This window comes from Paramisgurnus dabryanus, chromosome 2, assembly GCF_030506205.2.
Source record: "Paramisgurnus dabryanus chromosome 2, PD_genome_1.1, whole genome shotgun sequence".
NCBI lineage: Eukaryota > Metazoa > Chordata > Actinopteri > Cypriniformes > Cobitidae > Paramisgurnus > Paramisgurnus dabryanus.
Window position 1 is genome coordinate 49,330,301 of NC_133338.1, and position 18,289 is coordinate 49,348,589.

Sequence of the window (18,289 nt, forward strand, 5' to 3'; positions counted from 1 at the left end):
TCTCTCTAATGTTGTTACAAACCTGTATACATTTTATTGTTTTGAAAAACACAAAGGAAGATATTTTGAGGAATGTTAGTTACCAAAGTAGGATAAAAGAATACTATGTAAGTGAATGGGGCTCATAAACGGTTTAATTACAAACATTCCTTAAAATATCTTCCTTCGTGTTCATCAGAACAAAGAAAGTTAAACAGGTTTGTAACAACATAAGATTGAGAAAATTATGACAGAATTTTAAGTTTTAGGTGAACAATCCCTTTAAAAGGTTTATTTGAGGCTTCCCATGCTTGTAGAAAGCCTGGAAAATCAGGGCTTTTTGAAATTTAAGTCTGTGTAAAGGCATTTCAGAGAAATATTTCTAAACACATTATGAATGCTATAATTGCTGAAACACATTACAAAGCCTCTGAAGTAGTACTGAATAGTTACACCGCTAAACAGTTTTCCACATTTCGGTGTTCAGGATTATTTGGGCGGTGCTAAAACTGTGGCGGCTCGATGACGCACTGGAGCCACCGACCACGGCCCGCTCCTAACACAATCGCTAACATACATTTGTTGTAATGGTATTTGAAAGTTAAAGGTTTCGTTCTTTCTGTATTTTTGAAGCTTTGATTGTGTACAGTGCCCAATATAACATGTGTTCATGTTTCACGTGTAAAAACCACGGTATTTTTCCACACAGTTTACTTATCTGTATAGCGCTGTTTTCACTGTCCTCAAAACGGGCTGATGTCTTCCTTGAAGTCCCTCCTTCAGAAATACCTAACGAGTTTTGATTGTGTAGCTTGTTTAGTGTGTTGTGATTCGATAGCAGCTTAGCTGGCGACTGACGTATTCCTGTGGGCGCGGAGATTAGTCAAAAACGGTTTTACTGACGTCATTAAAGCAGGTAGTAGAGGGCTGTAGTCCAAACAGGTCGTTCGCTGTTGGCTTTGAAAGGGGAATTCTGTTAAAGAAAATATATCGCCTGGCAGTGAACTTTAAGCTTTATCATTATTTATGCTATTATAGCAACATTAAACACTAACTAGGGTTTAAAAAATGGGATCAGGAAGAACGGAGATGGCAGCCTTCCGGCGAGTGGGCGTGGTTTTGCGCCGACAGCGGACACGCCCCCAGCCTATGAGAGCAAAAAAATCCTGCCTATTTTTCCAAGATTTTGGTAACTTTTATTCTTTTATTCGTTATTATTGAATATCGCTGGTGGTTGTCACACATTTTCTGTGGTGTGACAAAATGAGAACACGTTTAACAAAAGTTTGTTTGGTCATTTTATTTTATTTTTCAAACCTTTATTTTATTGACATCATCTAATAAATTAATTTCCCATAGTATTTAACTCGTATTCATGAAAAACTGGAAAATATTTTAATTAAAATATTTAAATCTACTTCCGTTTTGTCATTTGTGGTGTGACCAATGAATATGATCTAGATGTTTGTCTCAACTTTTTTTTTATTTAACACTTCAAATATGATTTAAAGCCACTTTCACTGTGGATCACATATTTGATTGCAGCCATAAGACCCCAGATTTGTTTTCATGTACGTTTATATGTATCCATTTAATGCTTTTATCAAAAGTGTCTTGTGTGACTTATGTCCTTTTGAAAAGCGCTGTGTCCCTGATTGGCCAGCTAATCTGTACGTTGTGATTGGCCTGTATACCTCTGACGTTCCGCCAGACACGTCCCGAACATATTTTCGGGTTCGTTCTCCGTAAGTCACGTTGGTCAACCGCATACGTCATCAAGGTTTAATATTTCGGGTTTAATTTCAGAAAAGCAACCGTTACATTTCAAGGTAAGAATGAAACTACAATGATTTTATGTCTTGAAAGAAATAAATCTTAAATTTCTAATGTATTTTAACTGAATTGTGAGAACCTCGATGACGTATGCGGTCGAGCAACGCGACTTCCGGACAACGAACCCGAAAACATATTCGGGACGTGTCCGGCGGAACTGGCACGAATGGCCAACCTAGCTGGAAATGTGATGCTCCGTACCATGTTTGAAAGATTCGGTCCCAATGCAAAGTCCGAAAGTGGGAGGAATTATGATAATGTCGGTCATGTCTACATCACCAATCCCAGGAAGTAAACTGTTGCCTACAATCTGTTGGTTTGTTGTAGTCCAAGAAAAGAGATTTACTTTGGAGACGATAACTCGCGTCATCGTTTACTTTGGGGTTTGTACCTTTTGCATATCGTTAACATGTACTAATACACACCTACACGCCAAAAGAAATGTGAAAACCGTAAATCGGACAATATACCCTTTAAAAGGGATATTTCACCCAAAAATGAAAATGTATCATTTACTCGCCCTTAAAAACAGTTTACTCAAGACCGACATTATCAGAATTCATCCCGCTTCGAACTTAAAGCCTGCAAGTTAACTCCTGTTAGCATTGCATTGAGACCAAATCTTTCAAACATGGTAAGGAGCGTCACATTTCTGACATTAGAGGTATTTAGGCCAATCATAACATAAAGATTAGCTGGCCAATCAGGGACACAGTGCTTTTTTAATTGATTAGTTTTGTACAAAAATCAGTCAGTTCAGGAAAAGAGTGAAATCTGAGCTATAAAAATGTACGGTATGTGGAAAATGCGTTTTTTTTTAACCATAAACCACGCAAACAGATTGTATTATACCAAAAACACAAAATAATGTTTTTTTTAGCAATGAAATAGGTGCTCTTTAATAATACTGGAGAATAGGGATGGGCATGATTAATCGACGATCGATAATTGATCGTTAAGAATTTCGTCGATGAAGTTAATTTGTTATTGATTAATCGAATACTTTATCTAATGCAGGTTGCGTTGCCTAGCGTAGCATGTGTCTTGAAGCAATTAAATGAATTTCACTGTGTGGCAGCAATTCAACATTTTACCACCAGGGTGCAATATTTGACACCATACTCCGTTATCTGTGACCTTCCGTGTTTTGATTTAAAAAAATAATCATGAAGAGGTTTTTTGGAACAAATGAGGTCTCTGTTTAAGAATGTGACTCGCAGCTGCAGGTTCCGCTGCTTTAGAGCACCGCATATTCAAGCGCATATATATTCCATTTGTCTAACTAAATTTAGTTTAACTGTCTTCCACAAGTTGATCTTGTAATAAAGGTCTCATGGAGGAAAACATGCTGTATTTTTATTCAACATTTTTGGATTATAAAAGTTAAATAATGATTTTTTATTATAAAAATATTAATGATTAATCGATAGTCGATCGATAATTCTCCCGACAATCGACTAAAAAAAATGTAATCGAATGCCCATCCCTACTGGAGAAATCAATGGTGTTTGAGGCTCAAGATAAGTCATTACCATGGACATTACTCATTCATCTATGCATAGGCTAATGCAGTTTCCATTCTACGGCACCTTTAAGGATGACCTTCTGTTAGCACACAATATAATAATCTATACTCGAGCACATATGAAGCGAGGCAAAATAAATGCTGGTGTTTAACTTTATTGAAAGCAACAGTAAAAAGTACACTGAACATTCTGAGCTCTTGCGTCTTACAGTAACACTTTAAATAGTAGGTCATTATACAGGATGAGTGAGTCACTGTCCGTCATCTACCCAATGATAAAGCTTTAAGATTTCCTCTCATGATTCAATAAATATTTATCATATCCATAGCAGACATTACGGGAATTATGATAAAGTATGTGACTGGTAAACGTAACATCCATAACCAATTTTTCATCCCATTCAACTTTATTTTACCAATTAAAAATGTCGTTTTAAAAAAATTCATCAAATCGTTGCAGCTAAAGAGGCGATGTTTGGTAATCCCTGAAACATGCTGTAAAACAAAAACAATTCAAGTATCATCATGACGGGTAAAAGAGGGACGTACATAAATCGGGCGAAAAAGGCCGCGTAATTTCATCTCTCCCACATGGCTTTGTTCATCGTTACGAAGAGATGGGGAACGAATGAAATCGGAGCGTTGAGGTCATACAATCAAGATGGTGAGTGAAAAGTAAACCATTGTTTTAGACTCGAGCACCTTACAGATCTTTTGCATGAAGGACTGAATTACACTCGGCACACTACAGTGAGGTATAAACGAAAGCCATGGTTAAAAAAAGTGATTACAATTGAGGATTCTTTGTAACAAAAACATATTGCAACTCATATGACACCGAGCAAAGTGCATTTCTGTCGTTTCTGTGCCGAAACGAAACGGCAGCAGGAAAAGGCTTTTTGCAAATACAGGTTCATAAAAGCAAAATACATAAAAAAGAAAAACAATTGCAGTTTTCGAGCTGCTAATACCATTTATCTGTGAGACGGGGTCTTAAATGATGCTAGTCATCACATGCTTTGAACAATGAAGCCAAAGGGGAGGCTCGAAGTAACATGTTGGCTTTACATTGCAGAAAAACACAGCACGGTATGAAATGCAGCAGTTAAAAACACGGATGAGGTGAAGAGGTGAGGACATCGTGGCTTTGGCTGGTTCCTCAGTCAGCGTCCTCTTCAGACTCCTCCTCCTCCGCGGTCTCCAGCCAGGTAAGCCACTGGTTCACCTGTAAACAAATGAAGCGACTTTAAATATCTGCTAAAGAAAGGTGCATCACTGTAAAATAAGGCATTGGGTGCATTACCTGGAACAATGCTTTTCCTTTTCCTGGAAATTCCTGGGTGATATCTTCTTTCCATGCTAGGAAGGCCTCTTCTTCAATTATCTCCATATCATAAAAGTTGACAAAGTAGCGTAATAACATTCCTAAGATGATAAGATTAAGAGAGGAAAACAAGCATTTCATAAAATATTTCCGTACTGCATAGTTTGAAGTCAAGTTTTCAAAACCATCATGAGACATACCTTTGGGAAATGCATGGGCGTTACAGTGGACCTGTAGCGCATACAGCGCGCTGACCTGCAGCTCCACATGATCGTGCAGAAATTTCTGCATCACCGGTTTGAAGGCGAGCAGCAGATTCTTCTCCTGGTCGAGGTGCTCTTTAGCAGGAGCAGATAACTGCTCTTCTTCTACTTCGGTCGAATACATCTCGTGGAAAATGTACTGCAAAAAGCTAAGAGTTTGGGGGCGGGGTTACTGAAGTACAAGATATGTAAAGGCGCTAATGTTTGAGCAGACTGTTGCTTTTGAATACCTGGTCATCAGAATGTTAACAAAACCCTTGTCGATGTGCAGCTTGGGAGAAATGTTGTCCTTGATCCACTTGTAAATGGATTGTGGAGCAGGATCCGCTTTAATCTGTTTCAAAAGTTCCTTCTCCAGCTTCATAAGTGGGAACAAAAAGCTCAGGCCTTTCCCTTCCAGGATCTCCAACATCCGGTCTTTATTTTGATCGATTTCTACAAGCAGAAGCAGGAACACAGAAGTCAACACTCTCTTATTTTAAAAATCTCCTGGCCTTAAAGGCGTTAGCTCTCCACTTTAGATGAAAAGTGGCTAGCTCGCCTAATGGTGCTAGCTCTCCATTTTAGAAGAAAAGTGGCTAGCTAGCCTAAAGACGTTTTAGATGAAAAGTGGCTAGCCAGCCTAAAGGCGCTAACTAGCCACTTTGAATGAAGTACACCAAAAAGGTAACGAAAAATTGACAATGTGCCATTGAATTAAGATGAACAGTGGCTAGCTCGCTTAAGAGCTAGCTTGCCTAAAGGTGCTAGATGAAAAGTGGCTAGCCAATCTAAAGACGTTAGCTAACCTAAAGACGTTAACTAGCCACTTTGATGAAAAGTGGCTAGCTCGCCTAAAGGCGCTAGCTCTCCACTTTAGATGAAAAGTGGCTCGCTAGCCTAAAAACAGTAGGTAGCTTAAAGGCGCTAACTAGCCACTTTAGATGAGCTAGCCACTCTTTTTCTAAAGGCGCTAGCTTTCCATTTTAGATGAAGTGTCTAGCTAGCCTAAAGGGGTTAGCTAACCTAAAGACGTTAACTAGCCACTTTAGATGAAAAGTGGCTAGCTAGCCTAATGGTGCTAACCTTCCTAAAGGCGCTAGCTCTCCATTTTAGATGAAAAGTGTCTAGCTAGCCTAAAGGCGCTAGATGAAAAGTGGCTAGCCAACCTAAAGACGTTAGCTACTCGCCTAAGGTGCTAGCTCTCCATTTTAGATGAAAAGTGACTAGCAAGCCTAAAGGCGGTTGATGAAAAGTGGCTAGCTAGCCTTAAGACGTTTTAGATAATAAGTGGCTAGCCAGCCTAAAGGCGCTAGCTAGCCACTTAGAATGAACTACACCAAAAAGGTAACAAATAATTGACGATTGGCCATTGAATTATTCGAAAATAACGCACACCCAAGGTGGTAATGCGGCACGATGCGAAGGGAGTGTGCATTATTTTTAAATCAAAAGACTGGACTCTGGTGGGTATTTTAAGAAATTTTACAGGTTAGGTGTGCGTTTCACAGAAAAAAAATAAACACCTGTGGAACATCAAAATCAAGCATTTCAACAGGCAGATGGTATAAATAAATGTAAACACCAGAAATGCGGCTTCTGTGCCTTCACTGCAATATCAATGTGACTTAAATGGTAACATGCAACCCCACAGGCAGTAAATAGAAGAATCACGAACCTGGCAGCATCTTCTGCATGTTGACCTTGCTCTGCTGGAACAAATCAGTCAGCCACTCCCGATCTTTCAGTTTGGCCATTTGCTGCAAGCAGAGGAGAAAGAGCGGAAAGTGGGTGCCGTTCTCCAGCGGGTGGGCCAGCTCTGCCATGCTCACGAGTTCGGCGATGATTGCACGGGCGGCGAACTGAGCCAGGTAGGACTTCACCAAGGGAATATCCACTTCGATCTTGGGACACTGGTCCAGAACATTGAGAAAAGCCTAGAACATAACGTTACGTAAGACGATTTGATGAGACTCAATGGGCCAACATGTAGAGTCCACGCGATCGACACCCACCTGCATGAAGTTCTCCCCGGTGACAAGCCCCTCCACACGGAGCGTGTTGATCAGCGTACTGATGTGCTCCCGGTCCTCATCTGGGTTCTCCAGTGAGCACAGGATCATCTTACTCAACATCTCAGGTAGGAAGTGTTTGGGAGCTCGCATGTCCCTCACCCCATTCACTGCTTCGCTCATGTCCTTGTTGCTCAGGTAAGTGGTCACAACAGTTTCCTGCAAGAGAATTCTCAATGAGAAAATACCTCAGACCTCAGCCAGATAAGGTTTGGTGTGGACCAGGCTATATGACGTTTACTCTGAGAACCAAAATAATCCTTTTCAAACTAAACGCTTCAGCAAATAAGATTATAGCTGGCTAATATGCATCAGTTGGTTATAATAAATAGAATGGTCCATGGCTAAACCAAAACATCAAACGTTACGTACAGTCATCTTCAGCAGTTCCTCTCTGGCTGGAGGAGGCTTCTTAATGGTCTTCTGTGGCTTCTCCTGAATTGGAGGCGGGTTGGTTTTCAAGCCAAGCTGAGGAGGCTGCACAGAAAGGGAAAGTGTTAACAAGATTCCCACGCTTTCATAACCACTAGAGTTTTTCCAAGCACATTTTTATCGAATTTTAAACTGTTTTTGTGCCATTGAAGGACACTTCAATGGTGGCAAGTAATCTGTAGGGGCATTTCAAACAAAACTGAAAATCTGAATCCCACATTTTATTTTGTGCCACCATACTTGCTCGTAACTACTTCTGTAACAGTCTTTAAATAGGGAAAACATGGAAGTGTTTCTAAATTCATCCCTGTTTGGATCCTAAGGAATGAATGGGGCTAGGCTAAATGCTAACACATTCACAACACAAGGTACAAAAATTAAGTGCACGCATTGGAAAAAGATAGATATGTAATAATTCGTCTAAGTTGAGGTACGAACATAGTAAAATATTGAAAAAAGGTGGCGTTATCCTTTAAACTGCATATTAAATTATAATAATAGCTTCCTCTGCCTATATGAGAAATCGAGGAGCGGTTACCTGTCCCAGTGGTGGAGTGGATGTACGTGGAGGCTGAGCACTGGGAGGAATCATGGTGGGAATCTGCGGCTGAAGCTTTGGCATTGGGTTTTTGTTTAAAATAAATGACTGAGCTGGTCTCAGGCTGATCTGAAACAGGAAAACAACATAGCAGAAACGTCACAAAGTGCTATTTAACTCGTGTCCTGTTACAACCAAAAGGCATCGGCTTGAAAAGCTTAAGGGTGTTATTAGTTTAACATCTCACAAAAGAAAGACATTACTGGAACGCAAGCACACTGCAGTCACACAACGCAATTGCCTTTTGAACGTTACCATAGAAACGAATTTGAGTCCAAGAAGGTGAACAGCTCAAAGTAAAATCGTGCAAACAGTGATCTTATAATTACAGCACTTGCAACATGACGTGAACGCAGCATTAACAGAACGTTTTGTTCTTGCACAAGTGAGGCTGTGTTGAGCAATGACATTGAGTGAGAAGATACCACAGATTGCAAGCAAAATCTTTAAAAAACTGGTTCTGAAATGAAAGATGTAACTTATGGATGGAAACAACAAATTATGGATGCTTACAATTAAAGAAAACAAGTACGCCAATGCTCACGAAACCCCAAGTGACCTAACAGAACATTAAAGGCGATAAAAGTGGTCGGTGCCCAACACACAACCCGTGTGTACCTCATCAGCATTGAGCTGTCCTTTCTTTGAGAAACGTGGTGCCATGTCCTTGGACTGAGCTTGCTGTTGATTCGAATGAGTCTGGTTCTGGAAAAGCATATTCTGCCCCTTTGAAATAAATAGACAATCCATGTAAGCACAGGGCTCGAGCACTCCACCCGCATTTGCGACTAAAAATAAATGCGTGTGAATTGAAAACCACTGGTAACACTTAACTTGAAGGGCGTTCACAATAATAATCACAACATGACACGTCATGAACATGGAGATTTTATGCACATTTGTCATCAAGTATCATTCGTTTAATAATGTCATTTTTAATGCAAAGATGACCTTTTTTAAATGTCTTTGACAACTTGACATGAACCAATACATCATAACTTGTCGTGACAACTTGACATTACAAAGACAACATAACTGACCACTTTTTTACAAGTGATACAAATTGAATGTGTCATTAAAAATGTCAATAAGTGTTAATACTCATAGTCTTACAGCATCATGAATATTTTTCTTGACCTCAACTACAGTGGTACAAATATAATTTGTTCTTAGCACATGTCATGATTATGGTCACGTCAGTCTTATGAACACTCCTTTCAAGTAAAGCGTTACCAAACTAATTTAGGAGCACGTGTGCGAATACGCCCAAACACAGAATTACTTGAGAAAACACACCATTTTAATCCGTAATGGTAGAAAACATTCCCGTGGCTCTTTTTTGAGAAGAGCTTAATGTTTTGCAAGTACTGCAAAGGGAAGAAACAAAAAACGGAGACGAGATGGCCGTTCACATTTCGTGTCTTTTGCGCATGCAAGTTTGTCATTTTAAACGCAGGGTTCAAATAGGGTGCGACTTGCCCTTTTCTACAGGCATCCCACCGCACTGTATCATTTCGTATCAACTTGAATAGGAAAAACAGCTGTACGATTGGTCAAGCAGCTCTTATTTTAACAAAAAACAAAATGCAATGCATGGAGAGGCATTACCGAATCTATGGAGAGTGCGGCTCATTGTTGGTTAGCAACAGTAACCGCTACCGGAGTGCTTTGGAAAGGAGTCCACACGGTCACGGTTTCTACACTGTTTTAGACATGAAATGTGAACAGACCCATAGACTAAAAACACTGTTAATCAAAAAGACATGCTCTGTGCAGAGATCCAAACTGTTTATCCTGAGAGAAAACAAACGCAGGTAGCTGTGGACTGCTTGCTAGTAAACTCTAAACGAGCAAAACGACCTGCTTACCAAAGCTGCTGGACCAGTAACATGTTTTGTGTCTTAACAAAATGTAACTCGTGTCCTGTTTTATATGTGCTCCTAATATTTTTTACTTAGGAGCACATGTGCTCTTTGGGAAAAAAGCGACATGCCCTAAAGCAAAGTCATTTATTAACAGCATGACATACAAAGTTCTTTAGCATTTGGCTTTTACCTGGTTGGATTTCATGAATTGCTGAGGAGCAGGCGCTATGTGGCCACTGTGCCCGTTGAAAAGAGGGTTTGTACGACGACCCATGGTGGGAGAATACCTGTCCTGAATGACTCCAGGGCCGGTTCCAATCCCACTACCTGCCATTAAACAAGAGTCATGAACTGTTCTGCAATCAAACTTAAGAGCAAATTCAGCAACGTTACACGCATCCCAGAAATGTCAATGCACTTTGAGACGCACCTGGCATCTGTCCAAACATATCAGCCAATCCCCCAAGAGTCTCTCGATCAGGTTTCATTCGCGTTGGCAAGAAAGAGTTTTCTTGAAAGAAGTCGGACCTCATTCCTTGATTCATTGGTGGAATAAAAACACCCAAATCCTGGAAAAGTGCAGATTGAAGAGTTTATTCTAGCATTTAATAATATACATTTCCAATTTATCTTGCATACTTTCAGTATAGGTGTTTCCTAGGAAACAAACTAGAGACATTTCATGCTGCTAATGCAATGATCTACCAAATCAAGATACAAAACAAAGGAGACACAAACACAGGCCACCTCACCTTCACAGCATCCTGCCGGATCTGGTTGATGGTTTTGGGTCCGTTGTCAATGAAAGCTTTCCGAGGCACCCAGTTATTATCTCTCAACTCTACAGTATCTTGAAGTAGGAACCGTATCCTAGCAGGCAAATCCTTGTTGTTCATTAAGGATCGCATACGGCCAAAGTACTGATCCATTAAAGACTGCAAAAGAAGATGGGTTTCAAAATAATGTGCTGATGAATTTGAATAAATCTTAAAAAAGGATAACACCACTGCTTTTCAATATTTTATTATGTTCTTACCTCAACTTAGATGAATAAATACATCTATATTTATTCAATGCATGCACTTAATCTTTGCACAGCGCATTGTTTATGTGCTAGCATTTAGCCTAGCCCCATTCATTCCTTAGGATCCAAACAGGGATGCATTTAGAAGCCACCAAACACTTCCATGTTTTCCCTTTTTAAAGACTGTTACACAAGTAAGTATGGTGGCACAAAATAAAACGTGGCGATTTTTTAAGCAGATAAAAATGAGAACTATATTGAATGGCGGAAGAGTACTTAGTTTGCAGAACTGTGACCTCGGCGCGCAGTAACATCATCACTCCTGACTACTCCTCTCTTGCTCAAACTTCCGTCAACATTACCGCACCAAGGTCAAAGTTCTGTAAACTAAGTGCTCTTCCGCCATACAATATAGTTCTCATTTTTATCCACCTAGTTTTATTTTGTGCCACCATACTTACTTGTAACTACTCATGTAACAGTTTTTTAATAGGTAAAAGATGGAAATGTTTGGTGGCATCTAAATGCATCCCTGTTTGGACCCAAAGGAATGAATGGGGCTAGGCTAAATGCTAACACATTCACAACGCACTGTATAAAGATTAAGTGCACGCATTGAAAAAAGATAGGCATGTATTAACTCATCTAAGTTGAGGTAAGAACATAGTAAAATATAAAAAAAACGTTTCCTTTAAATTCTTGATAGTTAACACCAAAAGCAACTTACCTTGGCTTTCTCATGATCTAGTCTTGGCCCCACAGTCCTCATTATCTGACAGAGGCACTCCAAGTCCTCCCCCATATCCTTAAGTTGGACTCTTTTCTTCTTTTCCAAAAGCTGGTATAAAAAACATGAGTTTGTGCGTTACACAAATTCTGCTAACATTTAGAGAAAAGCAATGATCACATGCACAAGTAGGGTATAGGAATAACTCACTGTTTTGATGCATTTATGAAGGATAGACTCGTGAATGAGATCAAGTTTGCCAAGTTCTCCAATGAATTTGATGTTGCCCAACATTTTGATCTTAGCGATGGCACGCTGCTCCTCTTCCTCAGAAGTGAGTGGGGTGTCATTTTTATCATAGACTAAAAATAAAGCACATGAGTAACCATCAAAACATTTCTACGACCCATCGCAATAACGTTAGCACTTCTACAATCCACTTACGGTCAACGTTTCTGGTGCGGTTTTCAAATTCATCTTGAAGCTTGGAAATCAGAAGTCTCCTGAATGTCTGTTAAGCACAACATGGACATGTTAAAACCAACTAGGGTTGTGCAAAATTACATTTTTAGTTGGCCATTCCTAGACCTTATTACAAGACAGTTTGCATGCATGAATGGAGAAATGATTCATTAGTCTTACAGTGCTCTGCTTTTGTGATGATTGGATCTCTGTTGATGGGCCGTCAAAGTTGGGAGCATCTTCAGCCAAACGCAGACATAGCTGAGCATATAGCGAGCTATACTTGGGCTCTTCAAGGGCTTTGTCTACAATCTAGTTGGAATAAAAGAACAGACAGCAAGATGGCTTAGCTTTTAAGATAAAAGCTTTTTTCAAAGCAAGTGTCTGAATGCTCATTGTGAACAATCCTCACCAGCAAGATGATTCCTTTGAGGACGAGCTTTGAATCTACGCCCACGTTCAGGAGCTCAAGGCATAGCTTGTCAAACTTCTCAGGGGTCAGTTTATTCAGTATGCTAGAAAGGCACCATAACATTTTTTAGCCAAAACCTCATCTCCAGTAGCACCCACTCAAATCACTTGAATAGTAAGAAAACCTTGGAAACTGTTAAATCATGAAAGTCATAAATATCTGTAGTGGCAATTGAAGGGACCTTGTTTATGGAATCTTACCCTCTCACTTTCCTAAAGATTGCATCGTGGCGTTCTTTTTCATTGGAGGAGTTGACATCTCGTCTAGTGCTTCGTGAAGGAACCCATCTCTGAACGCCAGGCCCTGGGGTTTTCCCCAGGAACTCGCTAAAGAACATAAACAGGAGATCACTACTATTGTAAAAGACCTTAAATGGCCAACAAAACTCTTAAACAATCCGGCAGCCACCCGGACTCAACATATACCGAAAACCAATTGATCCCATTAATGATTTGCAAACTGTTCACACAAACAGGTTTATATCCTACATGAAACATAGTGTGTTTCAAAGGCACAATATGTAGGATTTCACCACTAGGTCGCTTCTTTAATACAAAGGCAAAGCTTAAAGGAACACGCCCACATTTTGGGAATTTAGCCTATTCACCGTAACCCCCAGAGTTAGATAATTCCATACATACCTCTCATCTCCGTGCATGCTGCAACTGTCTGACGCAGCCCCTGCTAGCTTAGCACAAAGACTGGAAGTGAATGGCTCCAGCTAGCATACTGCTTCCAATAAGTGACAAAATAACGTGAACATTTTCCCATTTATGTGTTGTGATTTGTATGGTCACAACGTGTACAAATTACAAGGTCATGAGAGACACAGCCATCTTTTAACCGTATACATACTGGGAACTATATTCTCAGAATCCGATGCACTGCTACTTGGGCGAAGTGATATGCAAAACTCTGAGCGAACTCTCTGCTCTTCACCAGGGGGCATCTCGGGTGCTGCGAACAAATCACTCCGCTCAAGCAGCAGTGTTTCGTGTTTTGACTATACAAATTACAACACATAAATAGAAAAATGTTTGCATTATTTTGTCACTTATTGGGAGCAGTATGCTAGCTGGAGCCATTCACTTACAGTCTTTTTGCTAAGCTAGCGGGCACTGCGTCAGACAGAGTTACAGCATGCACGGAGACGAGAAAGGCATGTATGGACTTATTTAAGTCTGGGGGATACGGTGAATAAGCTAAATTCCCAAAATGTGGGCATGTTCCTTTAATGACGTTATGAAGGAGAGTGGAACTATGGGAGATGGTGAAAGCAACATGCAGAGATATCTGGAGCTTGCCAATCTTGTTCACGGATGAAGTTATAATGGTTTACATTAGTTAATGCATGATGAACTAACATGAAGAGTCGCTTTGGCATATACTAACAATAATAGGGATGCTCTGGTTGACCGGCCATAAATCTGAACCTGCCGGTTTTTGCTTATAATGCTAAATGTTTTTTTTGCCAGTTTTCTTTGGAAGTGTGCCCGTATGCAGACACAACATTCTTACTCATTCGCAAGCATGTCTTTTGTGTGGAAGTATTCCGAAATCTGTGCTCAGGACGTGAAGATTTCAATCTGATGGTAAAGCACATAGCTAATTGTAACCATTGAATTTCTTAGTAGGAAAAACAAATGATGAAATTCAATGTCTACCTTCAACTGTGTGCTTGCCATCATTTATCAAAATATATTTTGTGCGTTTTTGGGTGACCTATCCCTTTTATGCATTTACTAATGTTAACAAATACAAACTTATTGTAAAGTGTTACTCAAGAAGCTTGTATTGTGGCTTTAAAGTCCTAAAAATGCAAACTTGTTTGTTTACATTTATCACTCTAAGCGCAGTGTATGAACGCAAGCATATAGCGCTTCTTTACAATGTTACATCGCCAACTACTGGCCCAGCACGCATAATACAGCATTTGCATTTTCTGCTGATTCATGTATACATTTTGACAATGGCTACTTTTACATGTACACCATTATTTCCAAGAATCAGAGTAAGGACTTAAAGGGATAGTTCGGCCAAAAATGATATTAAACCCATAGTTTACTCACCCCCAAGCTGTCCGAGTTGCATATGTCCATCGTTTTTCAGATATTTTATAAAATGTTTTAGATCTTTCAGTTGATTAAATGTAATGTTACGGGGTCCACGACCTTCAAGTCCCAAAAAAAGTGCGTCCATGATAAACAAAGGTCTTCTGAGGGTAATCCGCGCGGTGTTGTTGTAGAAATATCCATATTTAAAACTTTATTAACGTAAATAACTAGCTTCCGGTAGCGCCGCCATCTTGGACTACTCTGTATTCAGGAGAGAGTATTAGCGTAGTGTACGCACTTTTCTTAGTGACGTATGACAAATTCGGAGGGCGAGGCACAGAGCAGCAGCAGAGTAGCCTCCGTAGGCTGGGTAAGCTCTCATCCTGAATGCGAACGCGACTAAGATGGCGGCGCTACCGGAAGGTATTTATTTACGTTAATAAAGTTTTAAATATGGATATTTCTACAACAACACCGCACAGATTACCCTCAGAAGACCTTTGTTTATCATCCTGGAGCCGTTTGGACGCACTTTTTTGGACTTGAAGGTCGTGGACCCCGTAACATTACATTAAATCAACTGAAAGATCTAAAACATTTCCTAAAATATCCGAAAATGTGTTTGTCTGAAAAACGATGGACATATGCAACTCGGACAGCTTGGGGGTGAGTTAATCATGGGTTTAATATCATTTTTGGCCGAACTATCCCTTTAATCGCAGCAAGATGTTTACATGACTGGAGATAACCTCTTCACTCCTGTTTACATGCAGTTTTTATTTTCTGACTATTCACACATAGCCCAATGCAGAGCACAAATAATGAACTCAGACATAGGGGCGGTTTCCCGGACAGGGTTTAGATTATTCCAGGACTAGGCCTTAGTTATTTTAGGGCATGCAAGTAGTTTTCACAAACAAACCTTAAAAAAAATACATCGTACTGATACATGTTAAAATACTTCAGTGCAAGATTATTGAAATTAAAGCAGCTAAAACATGCATTTTAATCTGGGACTAGAATAAGACCTGTCCAGGCAACCGCCCCATACTGTCCACTGTTTTAATTTACTTGCGTTAACATTACATTAAAAGACAAACATCTTATGGACTTATTTCTTATTCTGTACCGTGATGAAGACAGAAATATTATGCCAGTGCCTGTAGCAATTTTATACGCTACAGTCACGTTATTTGTGCCGTTTCTAGATGAAGGCAGATTGCTGCTAGCGAGTCATGTTGAGAAAGTTCAGGAAAAACGTCCTTATGTCAAGTTTAAAGTGATTTTGTGCTTAGGGTAACAAAAACACATGGGCACTTCAATTTGTGTGGTATAAATGCAATTAAAGCGTTTACATTGATTAAATACTGCGATTAAAAACGGCGTACACCACCTCTTTTAATACAATTATACTTACTGCAATTAGGAGCGGAATTGCATTATTTTTAGCGAAGTATACTTTCTACACGAGGTAAAGTAAACATCGCAATATTGCAGTGCATGTAAATGTGGTCAATGTTGTTGCGTGCATGTGGAATTTGGAAACAAGGGATGTTTTGTTTAACTACATTTTCATCTAAATGAGATTTGGAGCGTCAACGTTTCATAATTGATTTCAATCTTTGACATGACCTTAGTCAATATTGAAGATATCAGGGTTATTTTCAACAAAATGTTCTTTACAGTATGTAGAAAACAGTAATTACTAAAAATGACTTTAGCTGGGTTTTCAATCACAAATCTGATAATGTATGAGGTGGAAAATCACTCTCATATGCAAAAAAAAAAAAAAAGATTATTTCTTGTACCTGTTGCCAACAGACTTGGGATAGTGCTGAGGTGCACCCCTACCTCCTCCTCCGCCCGAAGAAGCACTACAAAAACCAAGAGAAGACTTAGCATCATACCATTCAATTGGGATAACGAAAAACATAAGTGACTGTAAATAATAATGTGGCTTAAGATCCATAAACACATAGCAAAATGTAAATAAATAAATAAATGCATACCTGAAACGAGAAGCACCCCCCTCTGCAATCACACTCTCCACTTTGGCGGCTTGACAATGAAAGATCCTCAAAAAGAATGAGTGAAAGGGTGGGGATGTAGAAACACGGCCTAAACAGAAGAGAGAAACATTTTACAAACACAAACAAACCAAAACATCACAAGACTTAAATCAATTAAAAAATTTAATGAAGGGATTAAACCAATTTTTAAGTTCTTCAGTGTTTTAATGAGCGCTCGACCGCCACATCTGAACAAAGCACAGGCCTCTGCCATGAGCTCAGATTTCACAAAAGAGCTTTGATTTATTAACCAACACCAACGAATGACGTTTCATTGCATTTATTAAAAAATTTAAAGGAAAGCATTAAAGACAGTATGAACGTATAAAAATCGTATAAGCGTAATTAAATCGACATAAATCTCAGTTGTTGTCAAAGCTCTGTTCGTATATTAGCATTCATGCTAATTATCCACCATAAGAAAACAGTCGCGAGCTGGCGTTTAACGACTCCCCTCGGCTTTATAAACTAGTCGAAAAGAAACTTGAACAATAAACTTCTTAAAAACATACTTGACAGTACGATATTGTTCAGATGTGGGGTCAAATTGTCGATTTACCGGCAGGGTGGTGTTACAGAACAGCTGATCTAATGAACAGACGCCATTTTCTTATGAAGGAGCATAAAGCCAATCAATGCATCAATATAACTTATACAACATAACTGATCAGATACATAACCATAGTTCTGTATTTGTGTGTATAATAACAGTCAGTTCAACTGGATATCAGACATTACAGATTTGGTAACAGTAAGTTACACATCATAAAGCAGCAATCGGAACAATTTACAGCAACCTGGCTTATATGTTCAACAGAATAATCTTACCTTTTCTAAACGAACTTCAGCTTTGATGGTTTTGTGTTACCAAGAAAGGGAAAAAAGTAAAGAAATAAATACAGGTTTTAAACAGAGGGAGTTAACGATGTATTTAAAGAACAGTGCGCCGTGAAGTAACACTGGCAGCACCGGTGAGGAGGAAAACCTTGTGGCTTGACGTCACAAACCCCCGCAATTTTATTGGCTAGACGTCAAACGTGCTGGACGCTGCGTCATCATCAAGTTTCGCTGCACCTTGGCGTTGGGCAAAGAGCTGCAGAGCTGCGCAGATAACTCAGCGGATGACATCAAAGTCATACGCCGAAGATTTGCTTTGAACGAAAATGTTTTTAAATCACAATTAAGTCACTGATTAAAGCTGCTGTAAATGCCCTTTAAAGTTTTCAATAGGTTAATCCAACATTTCCCTCATTGTCGCGTTTACATCCCACACTCTGTTAGGAATAATGGATAAACACACAGGTAATCCCTGCCCAACTCATCACAGGAGCTTTCACAGGTAAGTGTCAGCTGCCAGAACAAACACATTTTTGTGATTCCTGTCAGGAAATATAGAAAATGAAGCAAGTTATGTTACTTAAAAATAAATAAAAAATACAACACATTTATCAATAAAAAGAATTGGCTATTTTATTAACACAGCAGTACATAAATGCATCTTATTGCAAACTACAAATTATAACTATAATATAAATTTACCAATATATTTATGTTTACTGCACTGCACAATGTGTTGTATGTTCTGTATTTTATTAATCTAAAATGTCTTTG

The 18,289-nt window shown here is 39.3% G+C and overlaps 1 protein-coding gene across 1 annotated transcript; it reads right to left on the reverse strand.

The window, feature by feature from the left end:
- Positions 1-3,472: 3,472 nt before the first annotated feature.
- Positions 3,473-17,233, reverse strand: eif4g2a (eukaryotic translation initiation factor 4, gamma 2a; the record flags this gene model as incomplete). The annotated part of the gene is made up of 21 exons (XM_065261409.1): positions 3,473-4,562; positions 4,641-4,762; positions 4,862-5,073; positions 5,155-5,359; positions 6,582-6,840; positions 6,919-7,134; positions 7,348-7,452; positions 7,946-8,074; positions 8,624-8,731; positions 10,061-10,197; positions 10,301-10,439; positions 10,623-10,805; positions 11,622-11,732; positions 11,832-11,983; positions 12,066-12,132; positions 12,264-12,395; positions 12,496-12,598; positions 12,756-12,881; positions 16,418-16,483; positions 16,619-16,727; positions 17,191-17,233. Coding segments are annotated over 21 exons (2,790 nt in total), but the record flags the coding sequence as incomplete, so codon positions are not given.
- Positions 17,234-18,289: the final 1,056 nt, after the last annotated feature.